Source organism: Pelophylax lessonae (assembly GCF_965119305.1).
Source record: "Pelophylax lessonae genome assembly, chromosome: 5".
Taxonomy (NCBI): domain Eukaryota; kingdom Metazoa; phylum Chordata; class Amphibia; order Anura; family Ranidae; genus Pelophylax; species Pelophylax lessonae.
Genome location: NC_138772.1, coordinates 79763222 through 79788613, shown reverse-complemented (window position 1 = coordinate 79788613; position 25392 = coordinate 79763222). Strand labels below are relative to the sequence as shown.

The window sequence follows — 25392 nt, the reverse complement described above, 5'->3', positions numbered from 1 at the left end:
CTGACGACCAAGTCGCAGCCTTGCACACCTGGGCCACCGAGGCCCGATGCCGGAAGGCCCAGGACGCACTCACCGATCTGGTAGAGTGCGCCTTGACAGGGAAGTGTGGTACCCGTTCCTTCAACGAATAGGCCTGTACAATTGTCTGTCTGATCCATTTTGAAATGGTCGCCGCAGACGCAGCCATACCCTTCCGAGGTCCCTCAGGAAGGACAAAGAGAGAATCCGATTTTCAAAAGGATTCAGTCGACGACAGGTAAACCCTGATCGCTCTGAAACATCCAAAGAATGCAAGGCAACCTCCTTAGGATTCTTAGGATTCGCACAGAGCGAAGGTAAAAAAATGTCCTCATTAAGGTGAAAATCCGAAACCACCTTTGGAAGAAAGGATGGGTTAGGTCGCAAGACCACCTTATCCCTATGAACCACCAGGTAAGGGGAGCGGCAAGACAACGCCGCCAGCTCTGACACTCTGCGAGCCGAAGTGATCGCTACCAGAAAGGCAACCTTTTTAGACAGCAGAGGTAACAAAATTTCCCTGATGTTTTCAAACGGGGAATGTTGTAACACGGACAGAACCAAGTTCAAGTCCCATGGAGGTAAGGGCTCCCTTCGAGGAGGGGCCAAATGACGCACACCTTGAATGAAGGTGCGAATCAAAGAATTAAACGCCACAGGGCGCTGGAAAAGAACAGCCAGTGTAGATACCTGGCCCTTAATCGTGGCCCTTGCGCTGGTCCACACCAGACTGGAGGAAAGCCAACACTCTCGCTACCGAGTATGAACGAGGAGAGAAGCCCCTGGACTCACACCAGGCAAAATAAGCTTTCCATGTACGGTAATAAATCTTACCAGACGAGGCTTTTCTAACCTTGATTAAAGTAGGAATGACCTCTGAGGATAGACCCCTGTCTCTCAGGACCTGGCTTTCAACAGCCATGCCATTAAAGCCAGCGACTGTAAAGCAGGATGGAAGATTGGTCCCTGAGACAGTAGATCTTCTCGCATTGGTAGCCGCCATGGAGGCTCGACGGCCAGGTGAACGATGTCCGCGTACCAGGACCGGCGTAGCCAGTCCGGCGCCACCAGAATCACTGATGTTGGTTCCGAGGCCAACCTGCGAAGGAACCTGGACAACAAATGAATCAGAGGAAAGGCATATATCAGATGATACTGATGCCAAGGCACCACCAGCGCATCCGAGGCGTCTGCCAGAGGATCGCGCGTTCTTGCCACAAACCTTTCCACTTTGTTTAGCCGAGACGCGAACAGACCCACATCCGGGGATCCCCATTTCGCACACAGCATTTGAAAAACCTCCGGGAGCAGGGACCATTCCCCCTGGTCCAGGGTCTGGCGGTTCAGATTATCGGCCTGCCAATTCTCTACACCCGGAATGTGAACTGCCGAAATCGCCGGGACATGAGTCTCGGTCCAAGACAGAATTCTGGTCACTTCCTGGGCCGCCCAGGCATTCCTGGTTCCCCCTTGTTGGTTGATGTAAGCCACCGCAGTGGCATTGTCCATCTGCACCCGTACAGGACGGCCCTGAAGACGATCCGACCAATGGAGCAGGCACAGCCTGATCGCTCTCAATTCCAATATGTTTATCGGAAGGGAGGATTCCTCCTCTGACCAAGTGCCCTGGGCAGACAGGTTGCCCAGGACGCCACCCCAGCCCGACAGGCTGGCATCTGTGGTAATCATCGTCCACAGTAATGGCCGGAAGGATTTTCCTTCAGACACAGCCAGGGACTGAAGCCACCACAAGAGATCCATTCTGGTTTGGCGACTCAGAGACACTCTCAAGTCCAAGGACTGAGGTAGTCTGTCCCACCTGGCCAGGATCTCCACTTGGAGAGATAGCGTGTGAAACTGTGCAAATGGTATCGCCTCGAAGGCTGACACCATCAACCCCAGGGACGGCATACAGGTCCTTAGTGACAAGGATTCGTTGTCCCTGAGGGACCTGACCTCGGACTGCAGGGTCCGGAGCTTGTCCTCCGGTAAGAACACCTTTGCTTGAACAGAGTCCAGAACCATTCCCAAATATGGGAGACGAAGGAGACAAGGTCGACTTCTGAACGTTGATGGTCCAACCGAACTTCTGGAGCGTCTGGACCGTAGTGGACAGATTGCGCAAGAGGCTCTGACTGGCACTCGATCATAACAGGAGATCGTCCAGATAACCCAAGACTGCAATGCCCTGTGCCCGCAACAGGCCCAGAACAGGCGCCAACACTTTGGTAAAGACCCTTGGAGCCGAAGCGAGACCGAAAGGTAACGCCACAAACTGATAACGATCCTCCGCGATAGCGAATCGGAGGTACCTCCGATGACCCTCGAAAATGGGGATGTGTAGATACGCATCCTTCAGATCGATAGAGGCCAGGAATTCTCCTGGACTCAGGGAGGCCACCACCGAGCGGAGCGATTCCATGCGGAATTTTCGAACGCGCACGAAGCGGTTCAGAGCTTTTAAGTCCAGAATCGGACGCACCTTGCCCTCCTTTCTGGGCACAGTGAACAGATTTGAGTAAAACCCCCGAAATCTGTCCCGATGAGGCACCGGGACGATTACCCCCTGTGCGAGGAGATCCTGTACCGCTTGATGCAGGTCTTGTAACCGCCCTGGGGTCAAATGAAGATTTGAGGGAAAGAATTTGTCCACCGGCCGCGAAAGAGATTCGATCTTGTACCCCGATCGAATGATTTCCTGAACCCACCTGTCCGGAATTCGGAGCAGCCAAGGTTGGGAGGAAACCGCGCAAACGTCCCCCCACCCCTGAAGTAGGTGAGGGCGCCCCTTCAGGCAGAGGCGGACTGAGCCGCCGCGCCAGCTTGGCTGGATTTTTGTTTGCCGGCACAGGGCTTTCTCTGGCCACCCTGGCCCTTGATTCGTTTTCCCTTGTTCTGCGCCTTGAAGGCACGAAAGGACCCCTGATTAGGTTTAAAGACGGGACTCCGCTTGCCACGGAAAAACTTGCCCTTAGGATTCTGGGGAAGCAGAGTGCTCTTGCCCCCAGTGACTCCTTTAACAAATTCATCCAGGGAATCTCCAAAAAGGAGAGACCCCGCATAGGGAATGTCAGCCACTGTTTTTCTGGATTTTTGGTCAGCCGACCAGCTTTTCAACCAGATCAGTCGACGGTTAATCACCGTGACACTGGACAGGCGCGCAGCTAATGGGGCCTCATTTAAGGCCGCAACGCACAAATACATGACCCCTTGATAAATCTGGTCCACCATCTCCAAGGTAGTAGGGGGGGCAGAATCAGCCACGAGGTTGCGTCTGAGCACCTTGGTCCAATCCGCCACAGCCTGAGCCACCATGACAGAGGCAAAAATAGGTTTTAGCATGGAACCCGCCACCATGCAAGCATGGCGGGCAAGTGATTCCAACCTCCTATCAGCAGGATCCCTAAACACCGGAGAATCTTCGGTGGGTACCAGAGTAGCCTTGTTCAATCTGGCTACAGTGTGATCCACTTGAGGAGCCACACACCTTCGCGAAACCGTAGGAGACGCAAAAGGGTAAAGAATTTGAAACCTTTTTGGCACCGTGAAGGTGTGTTTCAAACTGCGCCATCGCTCATTCACTGTGTGATGAAACTCAGCGGGGCAAGGAAAAACCTGCGCCGTCTTGCGGGTCCTGTGTACCAAAAGAGGACACAATGCCCGTAGGATTGGGCTCATCCTCTAAATGTAGTGTTTCTTTTACGGCAAGAATCCACGCATCCATAGCTGCACGTTCCTCGGGTGTCCCAGGGGGGAATCATCCACCCCTGCAACCTCCGCCTCCCCCTCAGACTGAGAAGAGCGAGACCCTTCAAGGGGCACGCTACCTACAGCAACCATGTCACATTCAGAATCAGAAGAAAAAGAAATCCTAGGCCTTTTTCTAGCAGCACGTTCAGTCATCAGCACATCCATTTTGGACACCAAAGTCGCCACTACAGCAGACAAATTAGTCAGGGCAGAGGATTCAGAGGAACTTGAATCCCCCACCAAGGCTGGAGAAAATTTGCTGTCCTGGGATTCAATTGCAAAAAAAGTTTTTTTTTTGTGAGTTACTGGCCCTTTAAGCGCGTCACGGACCCCCGCAGCACACCGCTACAATGACTGTGGAACACAGACCCCCCGCAGGGACAAACTGAAGCAAGAAAGATTGTACAAGGAAGGAAAAAAGGACAGCAGAACAGAGCTCCACAAGTGTGTTACCACCGCAGTCGGTCGCTCCTGAGTGAAAGAAGGAAGTGATGTCACCGCCAGAGACTGAACTGAGGCTGCAGGCTAAGGAAAAATGGTTGCTTATAGAGAGTAATGGGAGGCTTCGGTAAAATGGCCGCCGACGTGCTCGTTTGCCACACACAAGATGGTGCCGCAAGGCGCCAAAATACACTACATACTATGCTGTATAAGCGCCCATAGTGAAGCCAGACATGCTGCCCACACCTAAAATGGTGGACCGGTGGTTTTTAACACCGCAGCGGTGGCCAAACGTGTCTGTACCTCCAAGCACCCTAAAGTGACACAGGAGAGGGACCCCCAAAAAACCCGCACAGCGCTGGCTGTGAGAGAAACAACCCCCGCAGGGACCGGGATCAGGCAGCCCAAAACGCACAGACATAAGGGGACACCACAGACACAGGACTGCAAGCCCCAGACAGAGGCCCCACACAGAGTGTACTTACCTGTACTCGATGGCGTGGGGTGCCTCATATCAAACGGGAAAGTGCCCACCCTTAGATGGCAGGGGGTGCCGTCAGCCAAAAAACGCAGGACACCAGTGGTGCACGGACGAACCATGGATGTGTCCGGTGAGGTAGCCACCTCACAGGCTGCATCCCTGAGGACAGGGATGGGTCGTTTGCGAGGCCAGGGCGAACACATAGCCTGCTAAACGCTCGATGGCAGGCTGGGATTCCATCTGACCCTCTGTCCTGGAGAACCAGGACGACCAGTCCGACTCCCAGCTCCGCAAACGCCGTCTTCATCCGAAGATCCAACTAACGCTGACAAAAATAAAACAGCTAGTAATGCAAAGAAAAATGACATTTGCAGAAAATAAAATCATAAAATAGAAGGCGGCTAAGACTGTAGCCCCAGCACAGGGAAGCCTATCTACTCCTTAACTAGGCAGAAGACAAAACTGAGTTGAGATGGCTGATTGCAGGGGGGTATTGGACCAGTGGGACAGCCCCCATGGGTGTGTCTGTAAATGCTTTCTTTTTAACAAGTCTTACGCCTAGCTACTCCTGTGGAGAGGAAGTCAATACCCCATTGGTGAAGACTGTATGAGTGGGCGGCGACTGTCGGAGGACGTAAGAGAAATGGAGCTGCGTCCGTCAATGAACAACAGAGAAAAGGATTTTACAGTAAGACAAAAATCTCTTTATTTAGCATTGCATCAATTAAATACAGTTGGGGCATCAATTCGATACAGTCAGATGTACCAGCTTACCTGTGGGAGGGAGAGCTTGTGCTCCTGTCAAGAATCCTTCTGCAAAGCCAGTCTTATATGCTTCCTGCAGTCCTTCAACAACATTTTTACTTTTGACACTCTTCTCCAAGTTTTCCACATCTGGAATCTTAGCTCTCATCAAAAACCCCTAAAGGAAAAAAAGCACACAAAAAAATAAAAATAAAAAATAAAAACCATGGTCCTCATTACATGCTGAAAGGTACTTTAATACAAATTTGATAAGCGACATTTTAAATGCACCCAAGCATTCAGACATACCTTCATAAAGGAGGGCATAGAGCTTTCAAAGGCTGCAATACGCTCAGAGGTTGACTGAAGCCGTCTGTCTTTTGGGCGGATAGTCTTGAAGCCTCGAGATTGTGTATATACTTAGATAAAAAAGTACATAAAATTATCATTTAAGATTTAAAAAAAAAAAAAAAAAAAAAAAACTGTCATGGGATAAAAATAGAAGCTGCCATATTAGAACAACTATAGTATATAAAAACTGATAGAAGTCTAGTTGTCTTTGGCATCAGTGCTTTCAAAATAATAAACGTGGATCACAAGTGCAAAAAAACAACAAGGCAGAAACCCTAAAGTATATGATAGCCCAACATATAATCCTGATGTGTATGTTGTACCATTCACTTGTGTTAAAAGTATCCTCTTTGCCCCCGATGACCCACGACACTTCCTGCTGCACGTGCCACCCATCCCTCTTAGCCGATATAGAAAGAGTGTTCTGCCGCACCTGCTGAATGCCGCTCGCTGCCTGGTCCCGATATTCTGGAAGCAGGCGAGGTACCTGACAGGGCAGCATGGATAACGCTGCTAAAAAATATTATGGCGGCTGAGGAGTGGATGGCCCGGTGCAAAGATCGTTATTACAAAATTTTATATGAAATGGGCAGTGTGGATAGACTATGCAGCCGCGGGCTCGGGCGGTCCTGCCCCAATTTCAGCTATTAAACCCTGCTCTATGATAGACCTTTAACACCGACCCATGCCGAATCTGGCAGCATTGAGACGGTGCTGCATTGTTGTTATACCCTTACATCATATTGCCTTGAGACCTCTGGACTCACCCTCCCTGCCCTCTTCTTCATCCTTTCCCTTTTTTCACTCCCCCTCACCTGGCCAGCATTCCATCCCCGGCCCTGGCTTCCTAACTTTGCCTAAACTTTCCCCGAGGTGCAGAGCACCTACCATGGTGATAGAAATGTTCAGTTGTTACACAGACGGGCCACGGCCCTTACTCATTTTCAATAGTTGCTTTGCACAGGGGTTCTCTGTTTTCCATGGCCGCATTATCATACCACTGTGTTGTTTGGTGCCATTGGAGCACTGATTCCCCTATGTCTTCTGTTGTACTTATTGTCTTCTGACTTTTTGTATGTTTGCATTTGAAATTAAAATAAAGTATCCTGCTCCTTTTGTATTTCTCCCTTTGTGTGAAATACCTGGTGTTCCCACCAGTGCTCATATTTTCTTATTACAAACTGACCACGCTAGCAAAAGAGCGGATCCCTATCCAGTGTGGTCCGTTTTCTGACTATGCTGGTAGCACAGCCTGCCTGTCCTCCAATGGCCAAGACTTGTGCTGACATGATCCCGCTGCGCAGCTCTTCACTGGGAAGATCAGAGTATTTCTCTACTCTATCTTCGTCAGGGAACACCATGCAGTCTCCAATCCCCACCTCTCTATGCCTCTTATGCAGCTGAGAACAGAAGTCGTGATCACTTACTAAAAACTACTAAATAACATTTAGGCTCAGTTCACACTGGGGCAACTTAGTCACCTGACAGGTCGCGCTCCATTCAGTGCAATAGAACGGTTCTAATTGAAGCGACTTAAGTGGTTTCGACTTAGAAAAAGGTTTCTGCGCTACTTGGGGGCGACTTTGGAGCGGCTTGCATTGACTTCTATTAAAGAAGTTGTTTGCAAGCCATGCTGAACGGGACGGGCAACTTTGAAGCCGCCCAGTTGTGAACCAAGCCTAAAACTATCCGAGTTGTTTTACAAGGTGAGGGATCATATTTACCTTAAATGCATGCTTGCGCTGGGATAAAACCCAACTCCTCATTCCTTGGTCCTCCCTGAAGACAACCGTCAACCACTTTCTATTTATTTATTTTATATATACACTTATACTTACCTTTAGGAATAGACTTCTGGCTGGATTACTGACATCCACAGATCCTTCCTCTTCTTCAGTTAAAAGCACTGCAATGCTCACATGATTTGGAAGTGCCACGCTGTCCAGGAGTATTGCAAGCCCAGACTGGCATTAGGATGGCGTGGGCACATTAAGCTGGGAGTCATTTAACACCGTTGACTGGTCACATCTAGTGCTGAGATGAAGTACTGTAGGGGACAGCCCAGATTTGAAGGCAAATGTGATAGCTATAGTCATTTTCTATAGTCTTATATATCACTTACACTGCGGTGTCTTAACACTGGAGGATTATGAACACACATTAGCCCTTTGTGGAAATAATCTGCCATGTAAATGGGGCTAAATTAAAGTCTAATATTGTGGCCACAGACAGAAAAGACTATCATCTACACCAGCCCTCAAATTTTCCACTCGCCTGCTCGCATTTTACAAGTAGAAAATTATGTAGGGCGAGCTCCGGTGTTCCGTGAGAATTACCTACCCGTGAGAAAAACCTACCCCCGTCACTTCCGGTTCACGGCAGTCTGTGTAACGCGAGCAGTTACATTAAAACAGCTGTGCTGCACTATGAGTCATCGCCGCTCCTGTCCCAGTCACTTCCCTGATCTTGGTTAGTAAATATAAAAGCGGCGGCGGCTGTATGAAAAGATAAATCACGGAGCCGAGACCCGCTTTTATATTTACTAGCCAAGATCAGGAAAGTGACCGGGACAGGAGCGGAGATGACTCATAGTGCAGCACAACTGTTTTATGTCACCGCCGCGTCGGTAGGTTTTTTTAAACGGACACCGAGATCGTTTCAGACTAGTGCGCATGCGCACTAGTCTGTACCTCAGCTCTTCCATTAGGTATCCGGGGCTGTGAGCATGCGCACTGCTGCGCTGCTCAGCTGTTCCTGGCCGGAAGTGACGAGGGGTAGGTTTTTCTCACGGGGTAGGTAATTCTCACGTTACACCGGGAACGAGAGGAGAGGAAAGCCGGCCACCTGACGGACTGGATAATGTCAGAGCGCGGATCATCCAACTGTAACAGCTTTAATTGTAATTGCTGGGCGCTCACTGACACACACAGTCCCGCCTCCCAACCTGGCTTCTTTGATGGACAGAACACCTGGCCAACCAGGACGTGACACGTCTATCAAAGAAGGTGGGCTAGGAGGCGGGACTGTGTGTGTCACCGAGCGCCAGGCAATTACAATTAAAGCTGTTACAGTTGCGCTCTGACATTATCCGGCCAGCAGTGGCATACCAATGGGGGTTCTCTTCATGCTACACCGGTACTCGCGCCGATCCATCTCTTCCCGTTAAGGCAGCTTGCTCCCTCTGTCTGTGCTGCGCTGCTCCGGGGGGCTTAAAGAAGGTGAGTGCCCGAGGATTGAGCAGCCTCCCTGTGTGACTGGATAGAAGGAGCGCTGGATGCCTGATTCTCCTCTCTGCAGGCATTCAGCGCATATGCAGCCGCCCCATTCCCCTCCTATCCAACTTTTTTTTTTTGCTGGCACCCCTAGCCCCTCCCCCTCTTCAGCCCTCCCAGTGCTCTTCAGCCCCCCCCCCCCTCCAGCCCTCCCCAGTGCTCTTCAGCCCCCCCCCCTCCAGCCCTCCCCAGTGCTCTTCAGCCCCCCCCCCTCCAGCCCTCCCCAGTGCTCTTCAGCCCCCCCCCCTCCAGCCCCTTAGTGCTCTTCAGCCCCCCTCCAGTGCTCTTCAGCCCCCCCCCCCTCCAGCCCCTTAGTGCTCTTCAGCCCCCCTCCAGTGCTCTTCAGCCCCCCCCAGCCCCTTAGTGCTCTTCAGCCCCCCCCCCCTCCAGCCCTCCCCAGTGCTCTTCAGCCCCCCCCTCCAGCCCTCCCAGTGCTCTTCAGCCCCCCCCCTCCAGCCCTCCCCAGTGCTCTTCAGCCCCCCCCTCCAGCCCTCCCCAGTGCTCTTCAGCCCCCCTCCCTCCAGCCCCTTAGTGCCCTTCAGCCCCCCTCCAGTGCTCTTCAGCCCCCCAGCCCCTTAGTGCTCTTCAGCCCCCCCCCCCCTCCAGCCCTCCCAGTGCTCTTCAGCCCCCCCCCCCCCCAGTGCTCTTCAGCTTCTCCCTCCGGCGCCTCCCCAGTGCTCTTCAGCTCCCCACCCTCCAGACCCTCCCCAGTGCTCTTCAGCCCCCCACCCTCCAGACCCTTGATGGGCACTGATGAGGCTGCTGCACTGAAAACGTTATTAATATTTATTTTTGTAACTTGTGCATTAACGCAAAAATATTTAACAGTGTAATTTTATGAGATAATTTATGAGGGCGTGTTTAAGGCTGGAATTAGGGGCGGGGGCAGGGTAGGAGTTGGGTGGGGCAACTGGTGGTGAGTAACCCTTAAGGCCTGGCTAGTAGCTCAGGACTTTAAATTTTGAGCCCTGATCTACACAATAACAAAAGTGTGCAAGATGAAGGTGAACAATGCTAGGCTCAATACTGGCCAAAGACGTGATTGAAGCAAGCTTTGTCTGCAACATTCAAGAGCGAGGACATGTAACGGCCCCAAAGATGGTTCTCTTTTCTCCATATGAATGGGGGTTGTTGCACATGTCCTGTGCTACTTTAAATCTTTTGCAGCAAACCCATAGAGGGAGGAACTTCCATTTACTTTGTACTTCATAAATAGACTTCCCAATCCAAAATGATGTAAATTAAAATATTGTAATGAAGAAATGTTGCCAATACAGAATATTCGGCATTTACCTGGCCAGTGCTGCAAATCTGAACAAACTTGCTTCAGTGGGCTCAGCTGTTTTTGGTGGTGGTATGGACGCAAAGCACTTACAGTGCTGGGATAGCCTTCAAAGAAAGAGATACAACATTGCACATTAAAAAAAAAAATAATAATAATAATAATAATAATACCAATCATCTATTAAAACATCCAGCTAAAAATATCCTTATTCAATTTTTACTTAAAAGTCAAACTATAGGCAATTTTTTTTTATTTCATTTTAGATAATGTAAAGGAGGGTTATAACTCCTGTAAAAAGGTTTATTTTTGTCATCTTGGTCCCATGGAGGAGAATTCCCTTCACTTCCTAACCCCTACCCAAACAGGAAGGGAGAGGAAATCCCTGCAAATTAACGGATTCCCGAGGACACCCAGATCACCAAAACTAGTGACCCCCAAAAAAACTTCCCCTCTATTACTTTTCTGGGGACAACCCATATTTTGTGATTCTCTCTTTCACTTTCAATAATAGTAAACATTACTAATAGAGAGGATTGACAGCAATAAAAACTGACAGATCTAATCTCTCTCCACTCTATCCAAAACTTGTTTTGCCTTTAGTTATACTTTGTTTGCAAAAAAATATATAAACTAAATTTAGGAAAACTAACATTGCTGAAGAAAGATGCAATGTATCTGTCTCGTCCATTCACAGAGACTGAAAACACAGGGGAGGCTTCACAGGGAGTGAATCCGATGACCTGGGTTCCCATCAATAGAATGTGTGACCACAGAAAAAAGCCCACATATTTGCATATGGTCGGCTTGAAGGGGTTAAAGCAGAGGCCCTAGAGAATAAACGGTGGCCATTGCGTTTTTTTTTTTTGTTTTTTTGTCACACGGTATTTGCACAGCCATTTTACATAACCCAAATGTTTGGTAAAATATAAAAAATGTTAAGCAGAGTAAATAGATACCAAAACGTACCATGCTTTAAAATTGCGCTTACCCCTGCAACAGCATCAAACTACGTAATTTTTACTATCCATAGGTGACTCTTTACAAGTCATGTTACCACTTTAGATTTACATAGGAGCTCTGTTGCCAGAATTACTGCAGTTCGCGGTGATACCTCACATGTAGGTGTAATCACTGTCTGCATGTGGGACCGGCACAACTTTGAATGCAAACATGGGGGGACAGGGGAGCTTTAATATATATATATTTTTTGTATTTTTACACTGGCGCTTTAATTTTTTTTTTTAATTTTATTGTTATCACAAGTAATATGAAAATATCCCCTGTGATAGCAATAGGCAGGGACACAGGTACTCTTTATGGATAGATCTGGGATCAATTAAACCCCAAAATGTCTCCTCTGCCCTTAAAAGCACCAAGATTGGCCATTTAAAAATGGTGTTTACACCTGGGGAAACCGGAAGTGATGAATGCTCATCACTTCCACTTTCCTATACCATAGAGGCAATCAGCTGTTCCAGTCTCCGATTCCTCTATGGAATATGGCAGAGGTGTCAAACTCAATTTTATCAGCATTATGGTCGCCCCGGTTGCATCAGTAAGACTAGATGTCCAAAGCATCACCCCCCACATCAGATGCCAAGAGCCCCCCCCCACCATCAGAAATCAAGGGTCCCCCAACCTTCCTTACAACACAGTGGGGGCAGGGCTGGGAAGCATGAAGTGCAGGGTCTGGGGGAGGACCAGAGAAGGGCTGGAGTTTTCTGAATGCAGGGACCAAAGGAGGTGGAGAAGAGGGGGTGCTGCAGCTGCACAGAGAGGCGCAAGATCTGAAGGAGGAGTTCTGTCCTCCTCTCTGCTGCAGATTCCTAAATCGGGGGGTGGTGGGGGATGAGGGGAGTGCTACAGCTGTAGGAGAGGTGCGAGACCACATGAAATGACTTGGGAGGGCCAGATTCGGCCCGCAGGCCTTGTTAAAGCATCTGGTCTATGGTCAGAAATGACAGGGACACGTCGCCTCCCACTGCTTGTAAAAACAACCAATCAAGCAGCTAATTAGCTGCTAGGATTGCCTTTATAAGAAAGCCAAACTCCCAAAATAGGTATATATTTATCTTTTCTCTGATAAGGTATATATTTATCTTTTCTCTGAGAACTGGGTGAGAGAGCAAGCACCTTCTGGAGTTAGAGGCTGACAGATCCACTAAGAGGAAACAATCATGTTTTGACCTGTTGCACCATATAGGTTAAAAAGAACAGGGGAAAGCACCTTATGGTGGAGTGGTGGTGGAGAGAGTACTGTGTTTTCATCTGAACAATGTGGAGTGGACTAAGACAGATAGAGAGACTGTTAAAACGCACAATATAAAAAAAGTGGAGTATTTATTAAAAACACAAACATTTTTTAAATTTTTGATTATTTTCAAAGATCTATGCTTTTTATTATCACTTTGGAATATTGTGTTGTGTCAATCACAGGTATAGACGAAGTATTATTGGAAAGGAGTGGGGCAGCACTGTTTTTTCAAATATAGATCTGAGAACTCACAGGTTCCTGATTCCACCTACCATTTTTATTTTCAAAGAAAGACTGTGCAGATACATGGGATGTGCGCCACTGGGATAAGCTTTTCTTTTTATCAGCAAAGAAGCCAGGAAGAAGTCTTGAGAAGATCTCATCAAGCTGAGCAGTCCGCAGCTCAGATAAACCCAGGTCCCGCAGGTTGAACACAGGCTGAAAGAAAAGCACATAAACAGATTTTATTCCATATTTTATCATGAAATCCTAAAAAAAAAAAAAAAAAGGGCCTCGACAAATCAAAGAGCCAGCATTTCATCCCAATGACCAAAAGAGAGACTGGGGAATACAAGGCAGCCCCAACTACAGATTTCTTGTGGTAGTTCTCTTAAGAACTACCTGTGCCTAATACAGACAAGAATTTTACGCCAGTGTTGGTTAAATTACAGATGTGTGGAAAATTTTGATACTTCCTATTACTGCTCCTTTGAGGAACTGTCTATGGAAGCAACAAATTCATAAACAATTACTGCCAGTTCTCAGATTAGTATACTGGGGATAATTAAAGCAGAACAACTTGATAAAAGATGATGTTGTTTAGAATGGAACATGCATTCCACATTTATAAATTAGGCTACTAAAATGAGTGTGTGCTGTAAATTGCCTCCAGCATTCCTGCTTCTTCTTGCCTGTGGCTGCCATTTTGCTGAAGCAAAGAGCCCCTGAACTCATGAAATCATAAAAGTGATAAAACTAAACCCATTGATTTAATGGTTTCAAAAAAAACGTTATATTCCTGGAATTGCGAACTGACACATTTGTGTCCTCAACCAAACTGTCAAACCGTCAAATGGCTGGTATTATAACTGATCAAATAATAAAGCAGCTTCCTTAGCTGTAAAGGATAGGAGGGTTTAATAATGGATTAAGGCTGTCAGCAGATCGGCCTCAACAAACTTAGCAGTGCCTAAAAATGGAGAGCAACTGAGCATGTGCAGAGCAGGATGAGTGTATTATTGGATTTTAAAGCGGAGTTCCACCCAAAAGTGGAACTTCCGCTTTAAATAGTCCTAACCCCCTGACATGCCACATTTGGCATGTCATTTTTTTTTGGGGGGGAGCGGGTACCTAGTTTTGACAAGTACCCGCTCCCACTTCTACTCGGAGCGCCGCGGCGCCCTGAGCGGAAGTTCTCCTCTCTCCCTCCCTGCAATCTTCTGGGACATGTCAGAGGTCCCAGAAGATTGCCAGCCAATCACGACGCATAGCGCAACTCGCGCGAATGCGCAGTGCATACCTGACTGTGAAGCCGCAAACTGTCACAGCCAGGTGCCCACATCAGTGATGCCGGCACCGCAGAGCAGAGAGGGAGAAGACGGCGCATCGCTGGACCGTGGGACAGGTGAGTGTGCGGTTAGGCTGGAACTCCGCTTTAAACCGTATAGAAACTTAAAATTTTAAGGTTTTACATCGCTATACTTGCAAAAAGGGCCAGCCTGGAGTCATCTAGTAGGACTTCATTTTCTGACTAAAGTTCCACTTTAGACTCCATGCTCACTAGCATTTTTTACAAGCTCAAAAAAATGCAAAAAAAAAAAAGACATCACTTGAATAAAAACACTTAAAACTGTTAGTAATGTTCAGAGGTTACCCACCCCCCAGGAAAACACACCCAAAAACTGCTCCTAAACACTGAAGCTTAGAAAATGCTTCTAGCATAAAATCCTGTGCATGGACACACTATTAGCTTCTAGGAGCAGGAAAAAAATAAATGCTCATAATAGCGTCTAGGAACTTAAAACACTAGTGTGCATGGAGCCTAAGACCACCTCTGAGATGACATACAGGATTTACACCATTACTCAGAGTTTGCTGGGAAGAGGCCGTCGTGTATGTGACAGCTTCCTGCACAGGACTGTATTCCTGCCCTCATTTAGATGTCGGTCGATTCCGCGGCTGAAAGCCAAAAGTAAAAACAAAAGGGGATATTATCCCCAGAATATGGCAATGCCCATTTTTTGGGAAATGCAAAGAACAAAACAGGCGAAGCGCCTCTAAGTGCAGTATGTTTATTGTAATGAAAGGCAAAAAAAAAAAAAAAATGAAAGGCACACAAGATGTAGCAACTCACATGATTATAAATCAATGAGGGCTCAATCTGGAGTCAATCGGTGAACGTAGAGTCCAAATCCCGAGTCCGGGATGACCTATGCCGGTAGATGGAGGTCAAAGGAGCACGCGACGCGTTTCAGAGCATGCGCCAAGCTCGTGGGGAGCATGTGCGCTCTTTTTTCAAGTGTTAATTAACACTTGAAAAAAGAGTGCGCATGCTCCCCACGAGCTTGGCGCATGCTCTGAAATGCGTTGTGTGCTCCGTTGACCTTGGTGACATCACGCGGCATGCTGCGTTCCAGCCTGACACGCGGAGATCAGCCGGTCCCGGAAGACAGCAGCCGGCTTACCCTGTCCTCCACCTCCATCTACCGTTATAGGTCATCCCCTCTCCCGGACTCAGGATTTGGACTCTACGTTCACCGATTGACTCCAGATTGAGCCCTCTTTGATTCATAATCATGTGAGTTGCTACATCTTGTGTGCCTTTCATTACAATAAACGTACTGCACCTAGAGGCGCTTCGCCTGTTTGTTCTTTGCATTATCCACAGAATCGTTCTTCCTGTGCGGGGGAGCTGGCCCTTTGTTTGCAGTCTGAGACATATCTTCCAACCATATTCACCTTCAGTGTTCCCTCACCTGATGGACTTATATATGCCCACAGGTCATGTATTTTAGGTAATTTGTGTTAACCTTGCTTGCTCTCAGTTTTTTTGTTTTTTATTATTTTTTATTTTTTTTGGTTATACCCTTCACACCGACTCCATCACATCAGACCAGAGCGCTAGCTAATTATTTATTTTTCATTTTTGGGAAATGACCTGTCACTGGAAGGGCGGACCCTGATGGAGGGCGAAGCATCTAGTTCCCGATTAGGTCCGCTTTACTATTGATTGAGCACAGCAGTGGGCAGATTCGAAAGCTGCTATTGGTCTAAACAGCAGCTAAGGATCCGCCCACTGCAATGTAACTTCCCCAGTACAAAACTCAGCGGCCATCTACCTGTCAATGTGAGGGGCACAGTTTCTAGGAAGGGAAGGAGTGCACCTTGGAAAGACACTCACCAAGAGTGCCCGACTATGCCCACCCTTTCTGCCCACCTGCTCCATTTAAAGAAGCTGGTATTACAGCGTCCATGAATGTAATAGGAACGGAGGGGACGGACCTATTGGTTATCTGCCTGTCCTCCATTCATAGATCCTGCTTCATGCATTGTAACCGTAGTAACGGCTTCCATGAATTGAGCAGCTGGAAATAAATGGTAAGGTATAGTCAAGCACTCGAGTGCCTGTCGCAGGAAATATTATGGTGGCAGGGCAAGCATTGAAAGAGGAAGATTTTGGCAAAAGGAGGGCAAGCAGCACATTTCAATGAAAGTAGGTAATGTTCCTTGTGCTGTTTTTATTTTACGTAACCACTTATTCACCATTGTGTCCAGATCCCTAGTCAGAAGAATCAGATCCCTAAAAGACAAAAGTCACTTGGGGAGCCTTCCAATTCTGTAACAGTATTTGGCATCTCACTATTGTACACCTGCATTTTAAGTATGGCACAAACTAGATCAAAGACAATTGGGTACATGGTTTCTTCCTTTTAGGGCCAGTTCACATTCCTGCGAGTGTGCCGATCGCATGTAATTCAGAGCGCACTGCTCCTTCATTACATGCAATTGGAGGTGCGGATGCGAATTCAGCCATACACTTTGTATGGCTGAATTCGCACCAAACACGCACATGACCCTTTTTTCCAGCCGTATCAGGATCGAATCGCACAGTGGTTCACACTTGTGCGATCCGATCCTGTGCGAACTGTCAGATCGCACTGCGATATGCGATCAAACTGGGGGGTGTCGATAACATTTCATTGACACCCCCTGCGTATCGCATATCGCAGTGTGAACTGCCAGGGGTGCGTTTGCGATGCGGGAACAGGCTGCAAATTCGCAGCCTTCCCGCATCGCACAAGTGTGAACAGGGACTCAGTGTGTTCATTAAAAGAACATTGACAAACCTCAATAGAATAAAAACAATAATATAATAATGTTAGCCCCTTAAACAGACTTGATAACTAGACAAATCATGAATACACACAATGTATTCGGCCCCGTTCACACTGGGGCGAAGCTACTTCCCGGGACGACCTCACAGGTCGCGGCGCGCTGCTCGCACCGCGACCTCGGAGCGGCCAGCACGGACTTCATAACATTGAAGTCAATGCAGGTCGCTCCGGGTCGCCCCAAAGAAGCTCCGGACCCTTTTTCTAAGTCGGAGCGACTTGTGTCGCTCCTATTAGAACGGGTCCACAGCTTCTCTATGCGAGGCGACCTGTCAGGCGACCAGGTCGCCCCAGTGTGAACGGGGGCTTAGTATTATTATTTGTATAAATATATAGTATTATTCAAAAAGGGGAAAAAAAAAAAAAAAGAAGATCTTGCTCAGAACACAGAAACACCATATAACAAGATCATACACCAATACAATCAGCGCATGTATCATTAGACAGCTGTATACAGTAGCAGATGTTTGTTAAATGGCCTGTGAATAGATTCAGGGTAAAGTTCAGCTAATGAGATCACTAAGTAAAGTTCAGGCCACCACATTTAAAGAGGAACTTCAGCCACAAATTAACAAACAACCAACCCACCCCCAAAAAAAAAAAAAAAAGAAATTAAAAACCTCCAAATATGGAGGAGCGGGGGGGGGGGGGGGGACGACAGTGGAACTTCCCCCTTGGGTGAAAAGTTCACAGTTCACTTTAAGCTGGAAAGCACCTACCAAGCTCTGCATATATAGACGTATGCCATTAAACATTTGCGAACCAGGCCATTTCTGACACTTCTCTCATAAGTAAAAATCAGTGTTTTTTGCTAGAAAATTACTTAAAACCCCCAAACATTATATATTTCTTTTAGCAGAGACCCTTGGAAATAATTTTTTTTTATGTCACAAGGTGTTTGCAGTGGTTTTTTTTTTTTTAAATGGATTTTTATCTTACCGTAAAATCCTTCTCTCTGATGTTCACTGACGGACACAGCTCCATATCTTCTTGACTCGTGGGTTTATGCTGCCCCCTACAGAAGTAGGACACTAGGCGGAAAAAGGTTTGACTACGCATACAGGGCAGTCCCAGGGGGGGGATATACACCCATTTCCTGCTATTGCTTGTTACAAAACTGACAAGCAGAGTCAGAAGAACATAAAATCCAAAAAAAAAATACACCCTCAAATAAGGACTAATCCTCTTCAACAGCTACTTCCCGGGCCGCTAGGGCTATTCTGGTACCCCTTGATGATTTACATATGCCACGGCCGTGGCATTGTCCTATTGAATCCTTACCAGTCGCCCCCGCAGACGAGCCATCCATTGGGTCAGGCAGAGCCTGATCGCCCGAATTCCAGGATATTGATCGGCAGGCTGCACTCCTTCAGAGTCCACCCGGACAGGCTGGCATCTGTGGTGACCAATGTCCAGTACAGGGGGAGAAAACATTTTCCCTGTCGAAGCGCCAGAGAGCGGAGCCACAAAATCAGGGATCCCCCCTTACCCCTGCTCAACAGGATCAGATTGTCTAGAGACTGTGGGTTCTTGTTCCGTTTCGCCAGAATCTCCTTTTGTAGGGAATCTGGTACTGAAATGAACAAACGGAACCGCCTCGAAGGTGGAACCCATCAGACCCAGCACTTGCATGCAAGTCCTGAGAGATGACTGCCAGTTGGACAACAGAAGACGTATCGCATCCTGCAGCTTCTGGAGTTTCACCTCCGGAAGAAACACCTGGACTGAGGCCGTGTCGAGGGTTAGCCCCAAATAGTCCAGTTTGGTGGACGGGACCAGAACAGATTTTTGGAAATTCAGATTCCATCCAAACTCCTGAAAAGTTTGCACCGAAATGTCCAGACTGTCTTTCAAGGCATTCGGAGACAGCACGCAGAAGAAGGTCGTCCAAGTACCCCAGTACCACAATCTCCTTGTGCCTTAACAATGCTAACACCGGGGTTAAAACTTTTGTGAACACCCGAGGAGCCGAGGCAAGACCAAAAAGGTAACACCACGAATTGAAAGTGCTCCTCGCCCACGCCAAAGCGAAAGAAACGCAGATGCCCGACATATATTGGGATATGACGGTAAGGGTCCTTGATATCGATAGAGGCCAGGAAATCCTATTGATGAAGGGATGCCACCACTGTGCAAATGGACTCCTTTCGAAATTTCTAAACTCGCACAAATCGGTTCAAGGCCTTGAGGTCCAGGATTGGACCGACCTTGCCTTACTTCCTGGGAATAGTAAATAGGTTTGAATAAAACCCCTGAAAGCGTTCGATTCCGGGAATCGGTACAATGACCCCCTGAGAAAGCACATCCTGTACTGCTCCCAGAAGGCCTCACAATATTTCAGCCATATCATGCGGCGGAGAGTTACCCCGTCATGGACACCCTGCAGGCTAAGGGGTCCTCATCCAAAGAGGCATCACAGATATACTGCAACCCCTGGACCAATTGGTCCTCCAGTCCTGCCAAATCAGGAGGGGACTGTCCCCCCTTCCAAATACCGCCGCAGGAGCTTAGCCCATTCTGTTAAAGTTTGACAGACCAAGGTTATGTCAAAAAACGGCCGCAGAATAGAACCAGCCATGGTAAAAAGGTAAATCAGACCAGAGATTCAGCTCTTGTCAAAAGGATCCTTAAAGGACGGAGAGTCCCCCACCAGGAGAAGGGTGGCTTTATTCAACCTGGAAACCTGAGAGTCCACTACAGGTGGCACGGTCAGTTTCTTTAACAGGTACTGTTCAAAAGGATACCTTCTAGCAAAGCCTTTAGTGACCCTGACAGTGCGTTTTGGGGAACAGTGTAGTTGAAATAGGCAGGAAAGGGGAATACCTTTGCCGCTTTGGCGGTTATGCAGGTACCAAATTGTACCTGCACAGCCGACGCAGCAGTAGCAGTGTCTTCCAATTTCAAACTTTCCCGCACTGATACAATCAGTGCATCCACCATCTCCCATTCAAGAGAAGAGGAATCAACCTTTACTAACGGAGCATTCAGGGTGCATGGACGCAGATCCAGTAGGGTGACTCGCGTCCACGGTGACCAAATCAACCTCAGAGTCTGAGGAGGCAGAGGTTGCTTTTTGCTTGTCCTATTTTGGAGGGCCATATCTACTTTGGACACTAGCGACAGCAGAACTGCTGTCATAGCCGGCAAGGCGGACTGGGACCCCGAGGGCCCTGCAGTCTCTGAGAGGGGGTCAGGAGGTGACGTGCTCCAGGGACTCTATGGGTTAACCTGGGACGGCCAGCAAAAAGTGTAAAAATTGTAGTTAAAAGTACCAACTCACCGCTGCACCAGTGGAAATTCAAGTCTCAGCGCACCAAAACCACTATAGCAGAAAGAGGGAGCCGTTTAACCTCCAAATGAACTCACCACCCCCTACTCACAGCTAGGCATGGGCAAATGGGGGAAACCCCGACAGTGGGGGGGGGGGACGTAAAATGGGAAGAAAGGGCACTCGGGGGTCTGACCAACCCAGGGAGGGGCCTACGTCCACCCCGAGAAACCACCAGAGGGGAAGGGGGACACTACACACCACACCTGGGACCAGGCAGGCATTGCTCCAGGAAGACCACCGCACCCTCCTGGAATGGAAGTACTGCGGGCCAGAGGCACGCTGCGACTCAGGTCGTGACCAGGGCTATGCATCCTTGCGAGGCGTTTAACTCGCCGGCCAGCCCACGTCCAGTGGGGCTAAGTTGTGGCCAACCTATCGTGGGGCCAAGGTCAAGTGGCGCTCAGTGGCTGGACAGGGAAAACGGCAAGGATCTAGGATATCCAGTCTGTTGTCAAGTCCAGCAGTTGATTGTAGTTCTCACTAGAGGAAAAGAAGAGAAAAGAAAAACAATGCTAGGACTAGAGATCCCAGCAAGGAACTAGGTCCTTACTCCTGACTAGGCAGAAAAAAAAAAAAAAAACTGACGAGCTATAGCAAGAAGTGGGAGTATACCCCCCTGGGACTGCCCTATAGGCGTAGTGAAACTTTTTTACGCCTAGTGTCCTACTCCTGTAGGGGGCAGCATAAACCAAAGAATCCAGAAGATAAGAGCTGTGTCCGTCAGTGAACGAAAGAGAAATACACTTTAATGAATAAAAAAATACAATATGTAACCCAATTTTTCTGTAAAATGTGAAAGATGATGTTGACTGAAAAAAAACAATACCGGGGTTAAGGGATATTACTGCAGCCATAAACCCGGTATTCCACTGCCAACCGAGAATGTCTTAACTATTGCCCGGTTGGGAAGTGGTTAAAGTGTACCTGTCACCTTAAAACAGTTTTTGCTAATTAAATTACGTAATCTATTAGTCTCCCAGTAAATTTAATGTAAATCGGGGGGGGGGGGGGGGGGTGAGCAAATTGTTGATCGCTATCTACCAGTCAACCACGGGCAGGGGACAGGTAGATCGCAGGCTTAGGCTCAGGCTGCTTCAAACAGTCCAAAGCCACCTGAGCTATCTCGCTGGGAAGCTATCTGCTTTGAACCAAGCTGCCCGAGCTCATTCTCCGCTTTGTTGAACCTCCTTCCACAAAGCAGGGACCTCCACCCGACTGACCCCTGTACACTGCCCTACCTGCTGCTTACACTGACCAGATCAGCCAGGCCAGAATGGAGACCCGCCAAATCCTGAAACTAGTCGAGCAAGTCAGCCTGCAGTACAAGTTGTTCTGCCTTCAAGATAGATTCCTGCATCAGCCTTGAGGTGACCAATTACCATACTCTCCAGACATGAAAAAATTGTGAATAGAAGTGAATGTTGAGTTTCGCACTGATTCTAAGGTAAGGTAGGTCATGTTTATATTTTTTTTTAGACAATAGTTTTATTGGATTTTTCTACGTTTCCTCCACGCCATCCTTGCGCTTTATTGGGGGCTTGCTAGTTTTTGTTTTTTTAAAAAGAAAAGGACCCTGCACACTAGTGACCATTGATCTCTTCCATGTTGTCCAGGTAGATCTCCAAGGCTGCCTACCCCTGATGTAGATTGACACATTCTTGTGACCAGTATATATGGATACAAACCAGCCCATCCGCTCACTCCAATATTGTGCCTTTCAATACCACTCTCACCAGCTATGATCTCAGGCATTTAAACAGCTCTCATCATTAAGACCCCTTTCACAAGATCAGACCGATCAGGTCCGCATGTCCGTTTTTCAGACGGACCTGATCGGGCCACCCATTCTACTCTTTGGGAAGACGGAGGTCAGCGAACATGTCTGCTGACACCCGCCTGGCATCCAATCCGACAAAATCCGCTGAAAACAGACGGATGGCGATACGCTTGCCATCTGTCCAGCCAGTCGGATGAAGATGGACAGGCTGTCCGATATCATCCGATCTCCCCATAGAGAGCAGGATTGTGACAGGTCAGTCTCTTCACGGCAAGCGGAAACAGACCTGTCATCCGCCTGCACAGCGAGGATGAATGGAGCGATCCGTGAAAACAGACCCACCTTGTGTGAAAGGGGCCTAAGCCCAATAACCCATCAGAATGAACTCCCCCGCCATACCTCTGTAGTGCATGTCTCACTGTCATTGGCAACTTCACGCTGGACAACCTTCAGGGAGGCAGAGCTTGGGAAGTACGCTGTGATTTTGGGAGAGTGAAATGCTGTAATCAGGTAACTTAACGGTACTGTAACCTGTAAGAAAAAACAAATTCATGATGCAATTTTTATTTTAAGCGAATCTTAACAGAACTTATAGCGGACATAACACTATACAATTGATTGTAAAACCTCCTTTACATCAACCAACAACTATGAAAGGATGGTTTAGGCTTGTCCACATATTACACAGTTTTGGTAAATTTAAAAGCAGATTGTACAAAGAATAGAAAAAAAAAAAAAAAAAGGAGCGCCAGAAACAAAAATATTTCTATTGCATTTACCAAAACTTAAAATATACACTGTACACATGACACATCAATATATATCGCATGAACGCGGCACACACATATTGTCCTAATGCTTCGTACACACGCAACGATTGTTGGCCGTGAATTTTTGGCCAACGTCCGATCGGCCGATTTTCAGCTTGTTAGTACGATGCTTCTGACAACCGACTGCGACTTTTCGGGACTTTTCGGCCTAACAAAATCTGGTGTGCATGCTATAAAATTTTTGTTGGCCGTCAACACAACGGCCGATTTTCCGTCAGTCAGTACAGATTTCGGCAGACAAAAATCTGATGAGCAAGACTGGGCATGCTCAGAGAAGAAAAAACACACGGAAAGTAAACCAGCACATGACATCACTTCTGAAGTAGATTTTTGTTGGCCGAGAAAATTCGTGTGCAGTCTAGAGCACATTTCAACCAACACAACAACAACACTGGACAAAAGACGGCCGATCGGTCGGCCAATTATCGTTGCGTGTGTACGAGGCTTTAGTCCTTGAAAAAGGGGAACCTTTTTCCACCAAAATGATGGCCAGTAAGCCAATAAATATAAAGAAAGTCTAAGGTTGAAACACCACGCGAGAAGTTGATTGTCCAGACACAAATATTTTCCAAGACAGAATAAAAGGTTCTATTACAGATCCAACGCATTTCAGACCCAGAACACATTCTGGATCTGAACTACCACGGTGCTGTTGAGAGGTCTGGTAGTTATTTGATTCTTTCTGCCTGTGTAAAACTTTCTGCACATACGATAAAAATGGGCAGGCAGCTAATGCCTCGTACACACGCATCGATTATTGGCAGGGAATTTTCGGCCAACGTCCAATCGGCCGATTTTCGGCTTGTTAGTATGATGCTTCCGACAACCGACTCCGACTTTTCAGCCAAAAAAAAAATCTGGTGTGCAGGCTATAAAATTTTTGTTGGCTGATTTTCCGTCAGTCAGTACAGATTTCGGCAGACAAAAATCAGATGAGCAAGACTGGGCATGCTCAGAGAAGAAAAAACACACGGAAAGCAAACCAGCACATGACATCACTTCTGAAGTAGATTTTTGTTGGCCGAGAAAATGTGAGCAGTCTAGGCACATTCCAACCAACAAAACACCACTCTGGACAAAAGTCGGACGATCGGTCGGCCGATAATCGTTGCGTGTGTACGAGGCATTACACTGACAGTCTTCAGGAGACCTGCATGGCATCAGTCATCTGCTGATTGCTAGTGCAATGCTTTCCAGGCTCCAAAAACAAAAAAAATGTAAATGCTAATTTTTTTTTACCAGCAAAAAAAAAAAAAAATGCACATTATTTTTGCTAAAAGGGGAACTTATCCTTTAAATTCCATTATCATTTCCTGAGCACCTGATAGGTTATTCAAAGTGAGCACAGGTTCACTTTAATTGAATGATGCAATGCTTTTAGTAAATAAAAACTCATCTGTACTTTATGAATAAATGATTATACTATGCAGAAAATACAGCCAAATGGTCACATAATACATGACAACATCTGGAATATATACCAAGCCTCTCCTATGGAACTCCCTACCCCAATCTGTCCGATTATCTCCTACTCTGTTTGCTATTAAATGATCCCTGAAAACCCTGCTCTTCAGAGAAGCCTATCCCACCCCCACCTAACAACTGTACTTTTATATTCTCCATCAGCTCATCCCCCACAGTTATTTACTTTTGTATCCCTTGACCCTCCCTGCTAGATTGTAAGCTCTAATGAGCAGTTCCTCCGATTTCTGCTGTATTAAAAATTGTATTGTAACTGTACTGTCTGCCCTCCTGTTCTAAATTGCTACGCAAAAGTCCTGGCGTTGTATAAATCCTGTATAATAATAATCATTATCATAACAATACTACAAATAAAACAGCTTGTGACTTCTTTTTCCACATAAAGTCAGCTGGAAGTCCTGAATGGTGTCAGTTACACAAGAGCCAGTGACAGAGAGCTGAACAGAAAGGAGATATTACAGCACATGTAATACGAGGTCACTGTGCCACCCGATCAGCGGTGACAGAATTCTAGAAGGGCTGTGTACAAAGTACTAGATCACGGGTTGCAAACACAAGGCCCGCGGGCCGAATCCGGCCCGCCAGGCCTTTTCATGTGGCCCGCGGCTGCCTGCCACCTCTGTGTCACTGTCCTGTAAAAAATACATCCTCTGGCACCCTCTTAGCGCATGCGCGGCCGGCCAGTCTCCAAGGAGACATCTCACGCTTCCTCTCCTGGCGGCGCAGCTGTGTTTGTGCGCATGCGCGGCTGGTCGGGCCATGCGCGCAGCTCAATCTTCGGCGCCGCTATGACATAGGGAGCGTGAGATGTTGCCTTGGAGACCGACCGGCCAATTTCCTGCTCTCTCTCCTCAGTCCCTCTAGCGGCGCCGGCTATTAGTGTCAGTGCCTTTTTTTTTCCCTGTCAGCTAGCTGCACCCTGAGAGCGGGCTTTTTGCCCAATACACAGGCAGGGCTGTACCAGAGCAGGGACAGATAGGAAGGT

The 25392-nt window shown here is 47.6% G+C and overlaps 1 protein-coding gene across 1 annotated transcript in view; it reads right to left on the bottom strand.

The window, feature by feature from the left end:
• Positions 1-25392, bottom strand: part of YME1L1 (YME1 like 1 ATPase) — a 64384-nt gene that overhangs the window by 33845 nt on the left and 5147 nt on the right. Inside the window, exons 2-6 of the mRNA XM_082257794.1 lie at positions 22495-22626; positions 12869-13034; positions 10351-10446; positions 5744-5853; positions 5465-5612 (exon numbers count right to left, since the gene is read on the bottom strand). Of these exons, the coding sequence (XP_082113920.1) occupies positions 5465-5612; positions 5744-5853; positions 10351-10446; positions 12869-13034; positions 22495-22626 (652 nt within the window). The remainder of the gene's footprint in view (positions 1-5464; positions 5613-5743; positions 5854-10350; positions 10447-12868; positions 13035-22494; positions 22627-25392) is intronic.